Source organism: Pseudoliparis swirei, chromosome 15, assembly GCF_029220125.1.
Source record: "Pseudoliparis swirei isolate HS2019 ecotype Mariana Trench chromosome 15, NWPU_hadal_v1, whole genome shotgun sequence".
Classification (NCBI taxonomy): Eukaryota; Metazoa; Chordata; class Actinopteri; order Perciformes; family Liparidae; genus Pseudoliparis; species Pseudoliparis swirei.
The window spans coordinates 2,260,165-2,281,043 of record NC_079402.1 but is presented as its reverse complement, the minus strand read 5'-3'; the positions used below and the strand labels follow the sequence as shown (position 1 = coordinate 2,281,043).

At 45.6% G+C, this 20,879-nt stretch overlaps 1 protein-coding gene across 2 annotated transcripts in view; it reads right to left on the bottom strand.

Annotated features, from left to right (window-relative positions):
• The window catches only part of slc12a2 (solute carrier family 12 member 2), a 44,878-nt gene extending 25,253 nt beyond the window's left edge, over window positions 1-19,625 (bottom strand). Inside the window, exons 1-10 of one of the 2 annotated variants that reach the window (XM_056431878.1) lie at window positions 18,648-19,625; window positions 6,874-6,993; window positions 5,470-5,545; window positions 4,566-4,661; window positions 2,109-2,248; window positions 1,829-1,939; window positions 1,611-1,719; window positions 993-1,117; window positions 257-341; window positions 6-166 (exon numbers count right to left, since the gene is read on the bottom strand). In XM_056431878.1, coding sequence (XP_056287853.1) covers window positions 6-166; window positions 257-341; window positions 993-1,117; window positions 1,611-1,719; window positions 1,829-1,939; window positions 2,109-2,248; window positions 4,566-4,661; window positions 5,470-5,545; window positions 6,874-6,993; window positions 18,648-19,205 — 1,581 coding nt within the window. In that variant the 5' untranslated portion in view covers window positions 19,206-19,625. The remainder of the gene's footprint in view (window positions 1-5; window positions 167-256; window positions 342-992; window positions 1,118-1,610; window positions 1,720-1,828; window positions 1,940-2,108; window positions 2,249-4,565; window positions 4,662-5,469; window positions 5,546-6,873; window positions 6,994-18,647) is intronic. The other variant, XM_056431877.1, reaches the window with a different exon arrangement.
• Between the last annotated feature and the right edge of the window lie 1,254 nt (window positions 19,626-20,879).

Sequence of the window (20,879 nt, the reverse complement as noted above, 5' to 3'; positions counted from 1 at the left end):
CTTACATTGAAGTCGTTCTGCAGGCCGTACGGGCAGCCGCCTTTCTCGCTCCTGCAGGCGGAGAAGTCATAGCCGAATTTGCAAGCGGCGTCGGTGCAGTTGGCCATGAACTGAGAGCTGAGCGTGTCGTTCAGGTTCCCGCTGGCGTCCCTCACGATGCAGGAGCCTGGCGGGAAGAAAACGAGTACGCTCGTGAAAAAGGTCACGGAATTGACTTCTACGGAGCGGCATGAAAACATAAAATACATAATCGCACCTGTGGAAACGGCGACGCCCAGGTAGACGATTCCTGTGATCAATATGGCCAGCAGGGTTCCTCTGGGGATGGCCAGCTGTGGGTCCTGCAACACACAACTAAAGATTACACGCCATCCATCGGAAACCTTTGAACCTTCATCAATAAAGGGCTTTTAGGTGATGTCATCGATCACTGTGTCACAGAGTGTAGAACCATGTGTGCTCGGTTTGACCGCTTTAGTCAAATCTAGGACATCAGGGTAAAACCCTTTAGGGTCTTAAGTCGTGATTAAAGTAGACCGGTTCATCCACATGGTGACCAATGGGTTTCCAGGACTTTAAACCAAATGTCCATGACCAAACATTTAGTGAAATCTCGGTGTATACATGAAAAAGTGAGAATGTTGTATTTAAACTAACAATGAGAATTCCAAAGGTTAAGGTTATACAGTAAATAACCTTAAATGACTCAAATGAATGAGACAATACTTTGATTAAAAGAATAAACATGCATGTCTTTTCAGTTAAGGTGCGTTCACTTGCAGCGCGAATGCCGGCTTATATTTAGAGCGTCATTCTTTTAAAATCATATTCATTATTTAAAACTCGATAAAATGAAGATATGAATATAAAACATTTCCATGACTTCTTCAAAACTGGGGATTTTTTTTCTCCCCAGGACTGAAGAATAACAATTTTTAAATTCCAGGAGTTGTCCAGGTTTTCCATGACCGTATGAATCCTGGTAGACTTACAGCGAGGTCTCCTGAAATGTTGGCTCCAGCCAGAATACCGGTGGCGGCGGGGAAGAAGATGGCGAAGACGGAGAAGAACGTCTCCTCCCGGAAGTCGGGGCCCATGTTCTCCCACATGATCACACCTGACGGGGAAAAGAGGAGGAGTTTGGGTTTTAGACGACTAAGTCGCAGTCCGACTCGCGCTCGTACTCAGACGCCACGCCATTTGGTTGCAAAAACATCAGAATTTTTTAAACTTGTAATATTTCACTGATAAAAAGAACGTTACACATTTTAGAGATTATACAAAAAATATTTTTTTTAGATCAAAGTGTATAGAAGTCGGTTTGTGGCTAGAGGACAAACGCTTCAGTACGAATTTTAACAAAAGCTTTAATGGATTTCATTGGGTTCTTCATGATGAATGAGTTACTTCAAAGAAACATCAGAACACATTTGTGGTGTGGCGCTTTGTGTTCCTTTGAAGAGAAACTCAGTTTTACAGACCTAATCGACTCGTCCACTAAAAGATCACAAAGTGTCGGTCGACTACGGACGTCTTTGGTGGAGGACGGCCCCATCGGGAGGTGGTACCGATGTTAGTTGTGCGTTAAGGAGTTTCACGTGTGGTCGTACCGTCGTAGCCGAAGTAGCCCATCGGCTCCTTTGACTTGAGAGGAATGAAGGTTCCGATGAAGTAGTTGATGATGGCTGCGATGAGGACGATGAGCAAGAATATCTGGGCCTGTGAGGGAAGATAACGGACCGATTAATCACAACAGATCTCACACATCTTCCGGGAGGCTGAGACTTCTGAGCTGCGAGGCAGTTTGTGTTGGGGATCCGGCTCCTACCTTGGCCTCCCATTCCATCCCCGCCAAGGAGATGCCCAGCAGGAGGACCACCGTGATGGTGCCGATGATACGGACGTCGTTGAGTTCATCCGTCATGAGGGCGTCTGCACCCTGAGAGACAACACGAGGAGTTAAATAGTTCAGTCGATCGAGTCCATCCTCCATCGGCGTATCATCTGCTCTGCTGCAATCTGCCTCCCTTCTACTTTGGATTTTGCTTGCTTTCATTATTCCTGCAGTCCAACTGTCTGAAAGCAGCGTGAGGTTCAAAGAGACTTACGGCAAGAAGTCCCACGACAGTTTCGGCAAAGCCCACCACATACATGGCCACGGCCACGGCATTGGCAAAGGCAAAGATCAGACCGATGGAACCCCCGAACTCTGGGCCCAGACTCCTGGAAATCAAGTAATACGCTCCACCTGGAACCGGAAGGCAACGGCAAGACGTTAGTAATAGTCAGCTGCTCACTATAGTAAACTATTGTTTATGGTCCTAGAAATAACTGTAAACAATATATTTTACGCCACTGACATGATAATATAATGGCAATGCAAGTTCATCCTTTCAGAGCTATACACTTTAATTCTAAACACTTAAGACATTGGCTTGTGAGAAAATGTACATATCCTTTATACAATTAAAACATACATCAAATAAAACCACACGACTAAAACTATATCTAAAACGGACTCCATCAACGATAACGTAAAAATGAAGTCATGACAACGTATCATACGATAAGCCTGTAACGTAAAAGTATCAATGTTAAATCCATAGATTATATAATAAGTCATTAACATCAAAATTATTGAGGTTATTGTATGTCCATATATCGTACAAGTCGATAACGTAAAAGGTCCGAGGTCATGTCCATATATCGTGCGATGACGTAAAAAGGGACAATGTTATGACCATATATCGTACGATAAGACAATCACGTAAAAAGGGTAAATGCCATGTCCATATATCGTACAATAACCAAAAAAGGGTCAATGTCATGGCCATATATCGTACAATGGGTCAATGTTATGTCCATATATCGTACAATAAGACAATGACGTAATTAGCACAATAATCAACGGCCAGTGAGGTGCCGTCCTCTCAGTGCGTGGCGTGTTAAAGGACAGACCACACAGGCCCGTTGGGTCTCCAAGGAGTCACATGCTCCGCGTGGAGGTTACTCGAGCTCTCGGATCACATGTCACTGACAACCAACCTGCCCGGCAACAAAGAGCTCAGAGCTACCAAGAGGCATCCGTGGAGTCGATGGTCGCCATAGGTAAACTGACAAGCCCCCCGAGGGGCGACGGGTATCTGATCAGAGGACCCCGTCATTATGTAATGAGGTTACAGGTGAGTAACCCATACCACAAATGGTCAGAACAAATCCAAACTAGTACCCATGGAAGACATATTCAAACTCACGCAAGAGAAACCAATTATACCGAGAGTCGCTGATCCAGATTTGAGAATCAGACATGACACTTCTACTCTAAAATCCCCCTTTCTATAATAGTCTACATAATGTAAACACACGTTTTAAAGTAAATTTAAGGCACTGAGCACGCAGGGCTTCCGTGACGCGTGATGATGGCGGGAAAGGTGGTTTCAATCGGGCGCCAACATGGAACACGTGTGACTTTAAAAACTCTACTCGTCACCTCAATCGTCAAGGTGGAGAATAAAATACTTCTCAGAAGCAAACCCTCAAAACACAGGGATCCTTTCGTCCAATCAGAGTCCCAGGATTGAGCCTCTGGTCTCGTGTTCTCCAGGAACGTTCTGTTCCTCTGGTCCCGGTGACTTCACCGTGACCACTGACAGACGCCTCAGATAAAAGATCATCTCTAGACCTCAAGTTTGTTGCGTCTTTTTACCCCGCTCGTTCTAACAGGAGATGAAAGGAATCAGCTGTTCTTTTGTTTTGTGTCGCAATCTGGAGAACTCAATCAAACCAGACGGCCGTGGGAGTTTATGTTCCACACGTCCGTCACAGGGTTGGGACACGTGTTGACCAATGGGTGAACAGCACTTTAAACCAAATGTCTATGAGCAAACAACGTTTTGAAATCTGGGTGTAAACATGAAAAAGTGAGAAACTGTCATATGTAAACTAACAAAGAGAAATCCAAAGCATATACAGTAATAGAGACAATAGTTTGATTTTTAAAATAAACAAATGTTTATTCTTTTTAATCAAACTATTATTTAACCCCATCCTGAAACTTGGGCCGCGAGTATGAAAGAGTGTATGTCGGCTTATATTTAGAGCATCACTTTTAAAAAACATATTAATTATTTAAAACTCAGCGTAAAAGAAGTGAATATAACAAAATTCCAGGACTTTGAGGCCTGTGCAGATATGAAAAAGTGATAGAATGTTGTATTTAAACTAACAATGAGAATTCCAAAGCATCCAGTAAATAACCTTAAATGACTCAAATGAATGAGACAATAGTTTAGATTAAAAGAATAAACATTGTCTTTTCAGTTAAGGTGCGTTCACTATGAAAGAGCGTAATGCCGGCTTATATTTTGAGGGTCATTCTTTTAAAAGCATATTAATTATTTTAAACTCGGTGTAAATGCAGATATATGAATAGAACACATTTTCATGACTTTTCCAAAACTCCAGGCCTAGAAAAAGACATTTTAATTTCCCATCTTTTCCATGACCGTTCGCAGCCTGTGGATTCGTGGCGGTGGGGAAGAGAGCGTAAAGCCGCCGGTACGTACCTCCTCGTACGAAGCCGTTGGTGGCGATGGCCGACGTGGAGAGGCCGGTGATGGTCGTCACCACGGTGGCCATGCCGACGATCAGACAGGCCAGAGCTGCAGAGAGGGGGGGGGGGGGGGAGAAACGACACGGTTCGACCTTTACGAGGCGCTCGGATGAAAGAATGTGCAACACTGTTAACACTTTTCTAGCCTCGGAGATCTAGAGCTACTGCGGCGAAGACGCCGGCCACATGTGTCACTTTGTGGAGGCATTTCACATCAAAGCGGAGAAATAACAACAAGTGTGTGTGTGTGTGGGGGGGGGGGTTCAGGGACAGTTGAAAGTTGCGTGTGAAGGGAGAAAATAACTGTTGGCCACGGGGGTCAGAGCAGGAACGGCCGTCCGGCGAGCGGCAGAACAACAATAAACACGGGGGGGGGGGGGGGTCAAAAAGAGTAACAAGAGGGGAAATGGGCCAGAAAAGGAAGAGGTTGTATATCTATTACATTGTTTTTATCAACTTGAATTCCTAAAGAAAACAAAGAAAAAAGTTGAAAGTGTGTCTCTGCATATTCCAAACACACTTCCTTTATTTCTCATATGAATCCTTTCCGTCATATTTATTGAACGTGTTTATGCAACTCTGTTCATCTGGTCACATGACATCTGTGACAGGGGGGGGGGGGATCATCCTCCGTTGCTCTTTTTCTCCTCATTAAAGGGTTTTGTTCCTGACCCGATGTGAGGTCAAAGGTCAGGGGTGACGTACTGATTGTAAAGCCCGCTGAGGCAAATTTGGAATTGACTAAATTAAAATTGAACAGAAGAACATTTAGGAATTAGTTTCGTGCCTTTGGTTCAACATGACACAACCGTGACAGGAGACAGACAGACGTGATGTCAGAGGTCATCTCTGCTTACCGATTCCAGCCTGACCCACAATCCATGACATGCGGATGAAGAGCATCACGCCCCAAATGTTCAGCATGCAGCGGACCTGCAGAGAGGAGGCGACTGTCAGTGGCTCAGCTGGTAGTGATCACATCTGGATCAACTGGAGGCTGCAACTCATCCACCACCCACACGTCCTGAAGGTCGTTGTCTGACCTTCAGGTGGAGTGCTGGCCCAGTACCAATTTGTCTCAATGCACCTTTTCTTTTGTTTTTTTTGTTCTGCGTTCACTCCCACAGTTCAGGGGAAAGATACACCGGCGCTGATGCAATGCACCACCGAGTGTGTGTGTGTGTGTGTGTGACTGCACTGTGCTGCAGCATTGATGTAACCTCCTTTTAGACTTCTCTAGAGCCTCTGACGGGACAACGACCACAACTTGGGAAATATATTCTGAATTTCTGTGCGAGAGAAGTGAAAAGTCTAAATATGATCAGAATCATGTTGCACCAAATAATCTTTGATCATAATATTGATTTATTATGCACCTTTTTTCTTGATGTTGGAACCAACAAAAAGGAATGGAAACTAGGAATTGAATTCAACATGTCCTAGACGCCTTCATAAAAGCCTTCATGAACCAGGAGGAACCCGGCTCAGTGCGAGGTTTGTGTTAGAGGGGAAGTGAGTACTTCTCCTGTCAAAATAAAAGCAGGATGATGATGTCCAGACGTGTGAGGCGCGCTCAGTGAGCAGCGCGGTTCCGCCTGCGGGAGGAACTCCTTCATGACGTCGTTCACACTCAGGATCCAGAAGCATCGACACAGTGTCGGCCGCTTGCACCTCCAGCTCAAATGACCAGCGGGGCACACTTACCACCCGAGAGCCACCTCGTCACGGGGCGGGCCGCTTCTTTTCTCATCGGCCGGCTGCGAGAACCTCAAAGTTACATTTGATTTCAGTTTTTATTGAATATATTCTGTAACTCAGTGAGTCTCAGTCATCTGTCACTGGCTACTGGCCTGACGCGTTTACATGGGGTGAATACCTCACAGGATAAGAGGAGAGCTTTGGACGGTTATTACAGGAGTCATGGAGACAGATGGATTACTTTAAACCAAATTTCCATGTCCGAACATTTAGTGAAATCTGTGTGTATACACGAGTAAATAACCCTATATATATAAATCTATAGATATATTTATGAGACAATAGTTTGATTTAAAGAATAAACATTTATATAAATGTTTATTCTTTTAATCAAACTGTCATGGTAAACAGTTTCTTCATGACTTTTCCAAAACTTTTGGGATTACATTTTTAAATGATTTTTCCAGACCTGGAAATAACCATTTTAAAATTCCAGGACTTTTCCAGCCTCTCGATGCGTTGACATGAACATATGCTATGAGGACAAAAGGGAGGGGACTCACCAGGACCCCCTTGACCCAGCCGAACTTGACCACTCCTTTGGAGTCGGCCGCTTCCTTCGCGGCGGCCTCCTCCGGCGTGGTGAGCTCGTCCCCGTTGGCAAACCCATCCTCAAAGGGCTCCTAGAAAACCAACAACAACATAGAATTAGGGTTTGGAGAAGACAATAAGTCGTTATGACTCATGGGGGAGCAAAGAGCCAGAGCTTTGGAATCTGGTCCATGGGGGGGTGGAGCCTATGTGAGTAGTCTAGTGAGTATGGGGCCGATGTCAATCATGCAACCCAGCACCCAAAACTCACTTAATATCTCCTGAATAGACCAATCATTTTAAAAAGTTAAAAGTACAAGTGAAAATAAATTCTGAATAACTGAAACAATCAATAATTTGGACGACTGGTTTGACAGTTCATGCTTTCAAGGTTAGACTGACCTTGAGTGAATAAAGAATAAAGACGGCCCTGTGTAGCACTCAAGAGTTATTTATTGAAAGTAGCCCAGCTGTAATTTTATTTTTTAATGACAAATTAAGAAATATAAATAATGGTGCAACAGATCGCAGACGCCGGCCCTTTAAGAAGCAGCCAGTGAGGGATCGGCTCCGCCCTCGTGTTCCTCCTCGCCGTTCACACAGGAAGCCTCCCTCAGGCAGCGCCGGGCCTCCTGGGTTGACGGCACGCCGCCTTCTCCTGCTTTTACAGCACACTCGTAACCAACCGGGGTCTGCACACCAATCTTATTCTGGCACCTTTACAGCATCCCCCCCCCTCCTCCCACCCGCTAACCAGGAAGATTGCACATACAAAAAAAAAAAGGTGTCGGATAAAAATAAACCCCACAGCATGACGTCAGGACAAGTCGGCCATCCTTTACAAGCAGAGAGCCACAAAGCGAGTCATCCATCAGCTCCATGGCAGAAGGTCACGGGTCGGTTAACGAGGCGGCTGCTTCGCTGACTCAGTCACAATAGACGAGAGGGCTTCAACAAAAGGACTCGGAGGCTCTTTGAAAGATAGAAGAATGTTTAACCCGATTCGTTTCATCCGACGACCATGATTGTGTTTCACAGATCTGAATGCTATTGGTCTCTGATGTTATGTAATATTCAAGGTTTACGGGTGTTAAGGGAAGGCCATTGGTCACCGTTTCCTCCTCAAACTGAAGCCAGTGTCTCCGTGTCTAAAACAAACGTGTCCATGTGAGATGGAGAGGAAACATGAAAACAAAAGGAACGAACATCTCGGCGCAGAGGGTCAGTTACAACTGCCGCATACATGGAGGTAATAAATTATCCAAGAGAGCCGAGGGAGGAGCATCACTCATCATCACTTCACCTCGGCCATCTGTCAACATGAAGCCGACGCCTCCCTCAATGACTCTGGACATGGCAGCTCGACAGGCAGCTCCTCTCCCTCCGTCAGGTTCTGTCACCGCTGCCTTTGGACTCTTTCCTTATTCTTTTTTAAAAAGGGGGTTTTAATTCATCGGTTTAGAACGAACGTCAGATGTAATTTTAGGGCGACTCGGTTTAAAAAGAGGAAAACGACTGAAATGGGAACTTACAAAACCAAAAGAAAGACGTCGCAATCATTTCATCAACGTTTGAGTAACCGTGGGTTACGATATCGCTGCAATGTTATGAGAGAAAAGAAAAAAACAGCATGAAGCAGTCATTGGATTTACTCAGAATAAAAGTATTGGTGAGGGAATATATTGTGGAATAGAATCACAAGCACTGGCTGTTGGAATAAAACGCTCGGCAATCATTATTTTTCTCGATTAAAATAAACCATTAAATGCAGTTTCTTCTTTGGAAGAAGTTCTTGAATAACATAAAGAAATCAAATGAGTTAAATGATGCATTTGCGAGTATTGAAGCAAAGATGCTCGACGAACTCGGCTGAAGCAGATGTATTTATTTTTTAGGAGTAATTCCAGCGTGGGAATCAAAGGAAGGTGGATATCCGTTGTTGGAGTCGAGTGTCTTCATGTGTATTCTGCAGAACACACGAGGTACCGCCGTCACTCAGGAACGCCGACTAGCGGAGGCGGTTCTGATGTCCAGAAGAGGTTCATTAGAATTCATGAAAAGGATTACGCGTCCGGGGAGGACCGGTCCCACCTCATCCCAACAAAGATCGGCCGGAGCCGGCATCCACAAGTAGCGGTTCTGACTCGCCCCGATGACGCCGGCTGCATCTGGCGCCGCGAGCCGCGCTCGTCGTCCACGTGGCCGGAGCCACACGAAAGGCGGCTTTGCTCCACAATGGCAGCGCCGGCCGAGCCGAGCCGCCGCGGTGCCGCCGCCGCTCATCAGACCGCCGACGGAACCCAGCGAGGACCTCGCGACCTTTAACCTCGGACGAAGACGGCCTCGAAGTCGAGCGACCCGCGACTACTTTAGTGACTTAACAACAAGTCAAGGAAGGACGGAACGGTTCCTGGAACTGAATAATCCTGAATTATCAGGCTGCCGCAGCTCGCTAATCAAAGAACAAATACGGCTCCTGTTCTGTTGGCGCGGCCCGCTCCACCCCGTCAGACGTCACCGCAGCCACTTGGCTTTTCCCGAGGAGAGGATTATGTTGGCGAAGGAGAGTTCAACATTTTGGAAATAAAAACCACAATCTGGAAGGTTAGAGACGCATTTAAAGAGGAGCTGAGTAAGAAACTACTGCAGAAAATGTGCATTTCAAAACGCCTCGAAACACATGAGCCAAGGACCCTGATGACATGGAAACCTGAAGAGCTCTTTAAATAAGACGGGAGGGGGGGGGGGGGCACCTACAGCCAAGCATCATATGTAGAGCTCAAGAGCCTTCTGCTTCATAAACAGGACGTGAGACGTCAACTATTTTAATAATTGATTCCTTGTTTTAAGTTATTGATGAAGCAAAAGAATACCAAGCATACTGTGGTTGCAGCCGAGGATGGAAAATAATGTTAATATACTACTATATGTATTATAATCTATTAGATTCCTGATCGATTGGGTGGAAAAAGACTAAATACAGGCGCACTAAATATACTTCAACCATCTCAAAGTCAGAATGAACAAAATCTAAATGACCTTTGACTTTGTTATTCTTAGCCAGAGCAATTATTTGTTTTAAAGAAATCAAATTTTAAAAATCAAATGACAAGGAAAACCAAATTGCATTGTTATTTAAATATTTGCTCTAATTAAATGACATTTTGTTCCATTGTTGGTTTTAATGATAACGATCTAACGTTATAAAAATAAATATTAGTTTATTTTTCCGATCTGTGAAATCAGAGTTGCAGCTCCTGTGGGCGTTGTAGAAGCGTTAATACCTCGTCTGTCCTCCGCGTCCTGTGCAGGTCTTAGTTTACACAGCGGTGGAAGCGTCTCTGGAGCCGGGCGGATGCCGATTGGTTCTCAAATCCCTCTTTCCGCCCCCCGTCCCCCCGGCGTGGCGATCGGGTGTCGTCCGTCTCCGACGCCTCTCCATTGTCCACTCGCTTCATTATTCTTTTGGCGCACTGAAACTCTCCCAGAGGTGGATCCCCCCCGCCCGCCCCGCCGAGGCCTGTTGACAGAACCGAGATGGCCCGACGCCGCGGAGACTTCTGTTTACAGAGCGAGTCGAGTTACCGCTCGACTCGGAGCGCGAGGGGGAAGAGGCGACGAGCCGCGGAGACAGAGAGGGGCTCTGGACAGGGAACCGGAGAGAGGACCAGGATGCAGGGGGAGGCGTGGGAATGAGCCTGGGGGGGATGGTCTGACTCCTCCGGTTGTATAGAAGTCTACGCTTCATGTGTTAAAGCTGCATTCTCTCTCCTGACCACCAGGGGGCGACTCCTCTGGTTGTATAGAAGTCTGCTTCATGTGTTAAAGCTGCATTCGCTCTACTGGCCACCAGGGAGAGACTCCTCTGGTTGTATAGAAGTCTATGCATCATGTTTTAGAGCGGCATTCTCTCGACTGGCCACCAGGGGGAGACTCCTCTGGTTGTATAGAAGTCTATGCATCATGTTTTAGAGCTGCATTCTCTCTACTGGCCACCAGGGGGAGACTACTCTGGTTGTATAGAAGTCTATGCTTCATGTCTGAGCCAAAAGCATCAGGGTAAACCACCATATTGTATTAAAGTTACTCTAAATAATACTCGTTTGTGACTTATAATGTTCCAACTTTTCATGCTGTGATGAGGAATTATATATATTTTAAAAATACATTTAAATGTCGATTAAATGACTCAGACTGTAATAATGAACGCCTCATTAACTGAGCCAACGGAGCGATACCAGGTCGTGGTCTGCAGTGATTGCATCGCGTCCTCGTAGAATATTTTATATATTGTTGTTGTGTTTGTTGCTGGATTAAATAAATATATAATCCCGTTGGCGTGCAGCCAGTCCGCCCCGGCGCTTTGTGGAAGGACTTTCCCACCGAGCAGCCCGTCGCTCACATGTGGCCGCTTGTAAACACGCGTGTGCGTAGAAGAGGATTTTCCATGACGCTGCGTACAGGAAGTCGACCCGTCCGTCTCGCCGCGTGGCCCTGGGCCCTCGGCACAACGCCCCTTTGTCCACGGGCAAGGTGAACCACGAGGAACCTCGGCTCGCAGTGAGGTGAACAAAAGGAAAACACGCATCCCCCTTCTTTTTGGGAGGGAGGCGGGGCTTAAACAAAAAGGGAAGAATGCTTCTTAAAATGTACGCCGTCTTTTACTGAGCATGTTCATTATTTAGTGGAGAGACGTCTGGATGGATTTGGATCCACGTACAATAAGTTTATGAAGATGCAACTACACACAAACATGATGTTCTTATAGGGTTCTTTAAGAGGCTTTGTGGTTCGACGAAGAACCACCACCTACTGGAGAACCATTCTTTCCTTTGAGACACCTTTATAGGTTCTTTGAAGAACTATTTAAGGAAATGGTTCTTTAAAGAACCATGATTCAAAAAGGTTTATCATATCATGTGAGAAAGTGATGTCAACATTGCCCCCCCCCCCCCACTGAGCCCCAAAGTGGAAGCGCTGCAGCCCGGTCGATGCGTCCGCGCAGGAAACGGGAAACGTGACCGTGAAGGTCGTGGTGAAGGTCGTGGTCCTAGAAGGGGACCAAATTCCAGACGAGGGAATTTTTTTTCCCTGTGCGTTTCCATGTCGGATAATATTATTGCAACCCCGACGCGCTCCAGATGTTGAACCCGAGCGTTCCACTGGCGTTCCTCAGACTGGAGCTTTTCCACCGGAGCGTTGGGAGAACGCGTCGCTCCATTGTTGCTGAGGAACAAAAGGCCGACAGGAAGGCCTCTCACCTGGCTGCAGGAGGCGTCCAGGTGGGCCGAGGCGCTCTAGGTTTGACGAGTTCCACTAGTCCAGTCTCTACGATGAGAATTCCAACGCATAGCGTGTACACCGCGAACACCTACTTATGAATATAACACATTTCCATGACTTTTGGGATTTTTTTTTATTTATTATCCAGGACTTTTCCAGGCCTGGAAATAACTTTAAAATTCCAGGTTTTCCATGAGTGTACGAACCCCGGATAGTAAACACAACTCACTTATTTAAGTCAGCACCCCCCTCATCACCACTGAGGTTCCCTTGAGCAAGGCGCCCGACTAGTGAATGTAGATATCCTCGTCTAAAACTTTTAAGTTAAAAGCAGGGGATAGTTCCTGGGTATGGTTTTTATTTCCTTTTTTTATTCAGTTTATTTTGTAGAGTAATATTGTGATTTATTGGCATGGAGGAGTTGCATGTGTAATTGTTGCTTCTTTCTTAGCTGTACATTGAATTTGTAGACGTTACCTTATTGTACAGTTGTACCAACGATGTACTGCCAGTTTAATTACTGTACAAATGGTCTCAGGGAGAGGAGGGGGGGGGGTTGCTGCGCTATTTCTGACACCAGGTCCTGTGTGACGTACATGGATGTGAGGGGAAGAAGGTCCAAAAAGCACACTAACCCACAGAGGTTTATGAGCAGTGTGTGTGTGTGTGTGTGTGTGTGTGTGTGTGTGCGTCAACAGCTGTAAGGCTGAGACAAAAGGACTCCCTCTCCTGTCAGAGGCCACGCCAGCCGCCCGGGGCGTCCTCCGCTTCCTGTTTCTGTGTACAGCAAAACAAGGAGAAGGGGGAGCAGTGTAGAAACGGGGGGGGGGGGGCTTTAAATAAAAAAAAGGTAACGCGCAACACTCAGACAAGCGAGTCCATTGTGCGAGAGCTCGTAACGTCTCCTGTAAAGAGCAGAACTCAGCAGCAGCAGCTCGATCCTCGTTTATCTCTAAAAGTCAAATTTCATGAGGCACGACCGGATCGAGTCAGACGAGTTCAGCTGTACGACCTGGAAACACGACGGAATACTCATCTCACCTTGAGCTTGTCGTCGTGCACAGGAGCGCAGCAGAGGACCTCCTGAACGGAGCAACACGAGTCACGGGCCACACTCATGATGTCATCACTGGCGGCTTGAGGCATTTTATAATAACAAATTATGGAAATCAATGTTAGATTAAAGTGATTTATATTACTCTATATTTATATTGTAAATTTATAATATATGGTATTTAAATACCATATTTATATTTTCTTATATTTATTAATTAGAATATATTTATATTATATGGTATTTAAATACCATATTTATATGTTCTTATATTTTAATTATAATATATTTATATTATATGGTATTTAAATACCATATTTATATTTTCTTATATTTATTAATTAGAATATATTTATATTATATGGTATTAATATATGATATAACACATGTACAGTATTTTTTTTAATCATATATATACTGAATAGTATGAATAAGATCTCCTTATTATGTCAGTGTTGGAATAATTGTTAAATATTTAACTACAAACGGTAGAAATGTGTGTGTGTGATACTTTTTTGGTATTAAATCATATATTTGAAATTAATTAGACGGCCAAACCAAAAACATAAATCCTCCAGCCGCCAAGAGTGAAATGAAAGTAGAGGAGCATCTCCAGCCGACTGGGAATCCATTGAGCTCTAAAGACCAGGAAAGAGTTTCAGGACGACTCACAACTCATCCTGCAATAGACGGAACTTATGAAAGAAATACAGATTATTATTAAAAAGGTGTTCAGGTTTGTATTCGGTCTTAAAATAGTACAAACGTCGACCTCGTCGTCGCAGACGGAAACTCATTCAGATCCAAACTAATGAACTCCAACGCGCCAATTACTGCAACGTCAGATGTAGTTAAGAGTAACACACATCCCATGAGGTCCATGTGTGAAGGAGGCCACACACACACTCAAGGTAACCCACATGCTGAGTGAGTGTGTGTGTGTGTGTGTGTGTGCGAGTCATTGTTCCGATTGCTGCAGCGTGTCTGATCTTGCATTCACGTCACATGAAAGTTGTAATTATTTATTCACTCTGAGCACCAGAAACCAGCGGACGCTTTCCAGAGAGTCGAGAAGACCCAACGACAAATTTACAGCGCTGCAGTCGATCCGCCGCCAGCTGCTGCTCTCTGGTAGCAATATTGAATTTAGTTCATTCACAATAAAGTGCCATGGGATGATGATGACCCCCCTCCCTTGGGTATCTAGGCTTTTACTCAATGTCCTTGCTTTGTTCCTGAAGTCAAATAGTCATTCGATGTGAAAACATGCTGACCGAGCAGAAGTAATAAAGCCAGTAGACGTACTCTGGGTGTTTCCCTTCAGTTCTAGGCTCGATGGAAGTGGAGATTATGAGGGGGGGGGGGGGGGGTGACATTGCTCAACAAAATGACAGCCGCAGCGTCAGACATTTCCCTTGGCTCAAAAGCCAAACGCCGCGGCCTCGACGGCGGATAATTAAATCAGCCGTAATTCGGTGGCGATGAAACCGACTCGACTCCGATACCGGACGACCCGACGTCTCCTGACCGTGGAACACAAGGGGAGCTACTCTTTCACAACCTTGAGGGGGGAAGACGAACACCAGCTTTTCATCACACACTACTTAAGGACTGGATAGGAGGGGGGGGGGGGGGGGGGGCTCATCAGATTAAACAACGGGGAGATTGCTTTTCACCATTTCTTCATTAGACTGTACAACTGAACCCAGGAAGTGGTCCTGGACAAGGAGCGTTACGGTCTAGGACACAGAGTGTGTGTGTGTGTGTGTGTGGGGGGGGGGGGGGGGGGTTCATGTGGATCCAGAACCCAGATCGGACCCTATCCTCAAGACCCGACTGAACCCTAGAGCCTTACTGGACCCCGAGAAGCCAAGCTACGCAAACTGACCGGACAAACTTGTATATATTTTATAATAAACAATGATTTATGAAAAAAAGATTAAATCAATAAAGTTTATGATGAACGAATAAAGTATAAATAATAGAGTCCGTTCTTTCTTAAAGGATTATTCCTGAAGTGAGGCTGCATCTCTTCACTTCTCTGCCGTGATGAGACAATATTCACGATTATCTCTATAATTTAAATTAAAACAGTCCAGTGGAGGTCAGGGTCAGACCGGCTGGTTTGAGACCGGGTTGGTTTGTTTGTGCCAACTTGTTTTTTGCGCGTCTACTCCTCAAGGTCAAACTCGTTCCAGGACGAAGACGTACCGACTCACCCGGAGGAGTCGGGGACTCGTGAGTGCCGCCGGCGCCGTGTGTTTTACGACCCAGCGGCGCCGTGGTGACCGCCTCCTGAACGCTCGCAGCAGCAGCGGAGCGGCTCGGGCAGGAAGAGTCTTTTCTACGTTGAGAGAAGGTCGTCTGATCGTCCCTTCACTCACGTGCTCACAGCAGACACCTGGACTGCATCTTTGAAACACAAAAAGCTTCAACTGGAACAAACGATCTGAGACTGGTACGTTTGGAGAGCTGCCACGCTCTAATTTTTAGCCATTGGATTCATTGGATTTTGTTATTTAAGAACATAAATATCAACTGAGAGGGTTGGATTGAGCAATCTGGATAAAAACCTTCTACCACCTTCTTTTTTTACATTATAGTAGATTTCTGGAAAGTCTATTGAAAACAAAAAAACGTTCTGGCATCCGACATTTTTTAATTATGACCAACAGCTGAGTTACTGACTGGAATGTAAACATGGGATTCCACATGGTGGTGTTCTGTCTCCTGGTATTTCAGCTCACTATTGTGACGAAGTGAAAGCAAAGTTTTGGGAAGTATCGCTGCTAACTAAATACACTGCCCACGATTTACTACCAATAACCTCCTCCCTCGGCAAGACGCCAACCACTTCGCTCTGGAGCGAGAATCAAAGGGGTGGAATACCAGTTACATTACATGTCATTTAGCAGACGCTTTTATCCAAAGCGACTTACAATAAGTGCATCAACCTAGAGTACAAACTAAAAACAACAAGAATACAGAAAGTAACAGTAGTAGTAGTCTTACTACAAAAGTACCATAATAAGAGCTATTTAAGAGCCACTGAAGTGCAAATCTGTGTTTTAATCCAGATATAGTTGGAGGCATTTGGCCAGCAGAGGACAGGTAATGATTGTGTTGAACTACTAAACTGTTAAACAAGTACAAACAAGACTGAGGGCCAATGCTACGGTTGTGAAATATGGGGATCAAGTCCAGCCTTTTGTGATCCCTTCCTTTCAGAAACAGAAAAACATGAGTTTTCAGAAAAACTCTTTTTCTAACGAAGGCAAATAAAAGAAGAAAGTTCTGAATTACTGAACAAGAACCACTCAATACCACTCTGGACCCGCCTTTAGGTGGTTCTGTGATGCGGATACCCCATAAGGGTACCGACAATAGGTACAGACGTCGGATACCCACAAAAAAGGTACAGACACCCAGGTGGGTTACCCACAAACAGTACGCAAACACGCCATATTAGCCGCCGTTTGATGGTACCGATGGAGCTACGCTAAGCCAAACAGGTGTGGAAGCTTCCTATGAACTAAACACACAAATAAAAGTGATGTCATCAAACAGTATCACTGTCATGTGACGAGGTGTTCTAATAAATACAATGCGCAATAAATATTATTTGGGCACACTCACAGATGATGATGAACTGATATTTCAGCTGATAAGTAAAGACTCATACGAGAACAGAAATTCCAACAGTCCTTTCTAAATTGATATCGTAACCCCCCCCCCCCCCCCCACATCTACTCTAACTACATTAAAAGAATTCCTCACAAAGACATTCATTTATGAAAAACATTAAGCAGCAGCATCCAGAAAGCCCCCCCGCTTCACGCCGCTATCCACATTGAAATCAGAATTATCTGCTCGAGCGGCATCAAAGAATGTTATCTCTATTTCAGAAAGGCCACTCGGGGATAGAAGTGTTTCAGGTTTGGAGAGCCGACGCGCCTCATGAATGTCTTCTATTCATAGTCGAGATGTTTACAGTCAAGACTTCTGGAATAGCGCCGCGGTGGATTAGCCGGGCTACTCCCGCCAACGCGTCACTTTGATGCTTATCAAAATGTAACCTTGACCATTAAAAAGGCAACAGGAGGGGTCAGATGAGGAGCCTCTGGAATCCCTCGAGACGGAACACGAGTCACTGAACCCGCCGGCGATTACGTCAACAGCTTTTGTCTTACAGGACATTTGGATAGATTTCAAAATATTAAGTTTACACGTCATTTAGCAGACGCTTTTATCCAAACAGACTTACAATAAGGGAACTACAAAAATACATAATACCATGAGTAATATCACAAGTAATACCATAAGTAGTACTATGTGCAATACCATGTATAAAAACATGTATACAACCATGAGCATTACCATGTGTATTACCACAAGTATTACCATGACCAATACCATGAGTACCATAAGTTACACCATAAGTAATACCATGCGCATAACCATGTGCGATACCACGAATAATATCACAAGTATTACCATGACCAATACCATGTATAAAACCATAAGTAATACCAATACAATGTAGAAAACCATGAGTAATACCATAAGTAGTACCATAAGGCGGCTTTAGCTCAGTGGGGTAAGAGGGCCGTCCTGCAACCGCAGGGTTGTGGGTTCGATCCCCGCTCTCCCCATTAGTTGCAAGTCGAAGTGTCCTTGAGCAAGGCACTGAACCCCCAGTTGCTTCCCGGGCGCTTCACCGCAGCCCACTGCTCCTTAATAACTAAGGATGGGTTAAATGCAGAGAACTAATTTCCCCTTGGGGATTAATAAAAGTGTATATTCTATTCTATAAGTAGTAGTAGTAAGTCGTAGTTTATACATGGCATGTATAAAACCATGAGTACCAAAACATACACTATATATGTATATATAAGTAATGCTCGGGCATCTAATGATTTAGACATCAGAGTTCTTTAAACTTTGTGGTTGCAGTTGGAGGCCTCGTGCACAAAGTCAGCCCCATGAAGAGATGGTTTGACCCTGAACGCAACCACAGCCACATCCATCACATGTGGGACTGGCGGTTGGACCTCACTCATGCAACATATATAAAGCTGGCTCAAAGCTCACGTGCATTGTTCACAAAAAGGACACATTAAAAAAAAAACACGCAAATATGTAAATACAACAAAAGCAGCAGTGAAGCGGGCTAATGCCTGGAGGTCACACGTTGCTGTGACGTTCAAGACACACAGAAAGCACGTGTTATGTGTCATGTGCACAAAATGTCAATATGTGCACGAGGCACGACCCGGAATGTAACGCCGGGGTCGGTCGTACTTTCCGGGAGCACCTCGGTCCTCTGGCTGCGTGACACGCATCACTCACAAATTAAGAAGTTTTTTATGAAGCGTCATAATGCAACCCGTGAGCCTGCGCGGGGCTTACCTTGTCCAGCTCGTCGTGCAGCTCCGACAGGGTGGGTCTGATGAGCTTGTCCCCGAGAGGCGCTGCCGTCTGCCGGTAAAAATCGATGTTGGGCACCGCGTCGATGGTGTTGTGGCCGAAAGTCCTCATGTAGTAGGTGTGCGTGTGCGTGTCGTAGTGATAGTGGTGCTGGCCCCCCGTGGACGAGTGCAAGCTGCTCTCGCTCATCACCGTGTCCCCGTTCTGCAGCCCCTCGCCCTCCGGAGAGGTCGCGTCGCTCTCCGCTTCGCGCGGGTCCGCGAAGTTCACGACGCGAAACCGGCCTTTGGCTTCCTCACCGCCGCCGGGATTCGCATCCGGACCCCCCGGAGGAGGAGGAGGAGGAGCGACGGCGGCGGCGTCGCAGGATGGGAGGGTGGTGGAGCTCGGGGACTTGTCCTCCGCGGCGCCCGCTGCCTCCGTGACGATGTCCACCTGGAAGCGGCTCTGGCTCGGGGTGGGAGCGAGCGGCTTCGGCCCCGCACCCGGGGTTAAAAAATCGCTCACCGGGGCGGAGGGTGTGGAGGATGACGCTGACATGGCAAAACTCAAACAAATACACACAAAAACGTGGAAAAAGGTGTGCGGCCAAAAAAACCACACACAAATAACGTTGTGGCCCACGAACTAACAGCAGGGAGCCATCGAACCCGGGAGTCGCCCCGTGACTAACGGACAAACCGTCGGGGGAGAACACGCTGCTCTACCCGCTCGAGAGGCTCGGATCCCGGCAGTAGCTCGTTAGCTGCCCCGGAACATGAGGCTACACAGGATGGAAACTTTCAGCCACTCTGCCGCTCCTATCTTCCGCGGCAGTAAATTACCCCAACAAAGGAAATAATTCTCCCGGTAACTTTTCAGTCGCTACCTGGACTGTGATTCCCGTGCGGCCGCCCCGGTGTGTCGCTCTGAGTGGGATGCTGCCGCAGCTCCTCCTCACTGCCGGCGCTGTCCTCCGTGCTATTATACACACTGCAGTCGGCATCGTTAAAGGGTGGGCTCCCACTGGAGGAGGGAAGTCTCGCGAGATGTCATCCATCATGTCTCTTTTTTTTTTTTTCTCCTCCCCTTCAGAGGGTGGGAAGTATCGCGAGAAGATGCGACATTACCCAATCAGAATGGGCGACGTTGATAGGCTGGAGGGAATTTGAATGGGCGGGACTAAGGAGACGAGGCGAGAAGGGGAGGCGGTGAAACTGCACCAACAGGCCTACCAATACTTTGTGTGCGTGTGTTTGTGTGTGTTTTCTGCCAAACTGTAGGGTAATAACGTGGTGTTTGAGTGTTTTAGGCGTTAGTTTGATGGCTGATTACAATACAATACAGGAGTAGTGTGTTGAAGGCTTTTAGGGCCTGACTGTGATTGGTCCCTCACACCTGGGCCCCAGGCCTCAGCACAGATGTTCACCGACAGCAGACAACATGTGTGACCTGAAACCGCCTCGCTCACACGGGATTTAAGTCATTTAACCATACACACAATACACGTGCCGTGCTTTTTCAGAGGTATTTAAACATGTGTAGTGAGAGATGTAAAAAAACATGTTTTAACCCTTGTGTTGCCTTCGGGTCATTTTGACCCGATTCAATATTTAAAGAGCACGTGACAGACATACAAAAAGTCTATTGAGTAGACTGGAAGGACAGGTGAGATAAACCAGTTGGTTAACATTTTTTTAAATATTTTTATAATGCTGAACTACCAACCGCCTCAACCAAAACAAAAGAATACATCATTTAACCAGGTTAGTTTTAATCAAAGTGGTACAGTGCATATAGTACATCAATGTTTTAAATTACAAAAATTACAAATAAACAAAAGTAAATACAAAATTAGTAAAGGGACCCGAGAATGTTATACTGATGCACCGGGAGTAGAATAGAGTGTATTAAAGAAAGTAAAATAGAAAGTGTATACCTTAGCATATATAATCTAATGGGCAATCATGTTTACTTAAGTAACAGTAGCAACACAATCGTGTAAAATACTCAATTAAAAGTCCTGCATTCAACTATAAAATACAAGTACATTGTGATATTTACACATTTTGCTTTAAGCATGAATGCACAACAACACCCCAGTGACTGTTACATTATTACGTAATATTACGTAAATAATAATATAATATCTAATGATATTTCAGAAGTGATTGTCCCGGTCTGCTGTGGAGGAACTCGACTGACTCTGGTCCGGAACCTGGACCCGAATGGGAG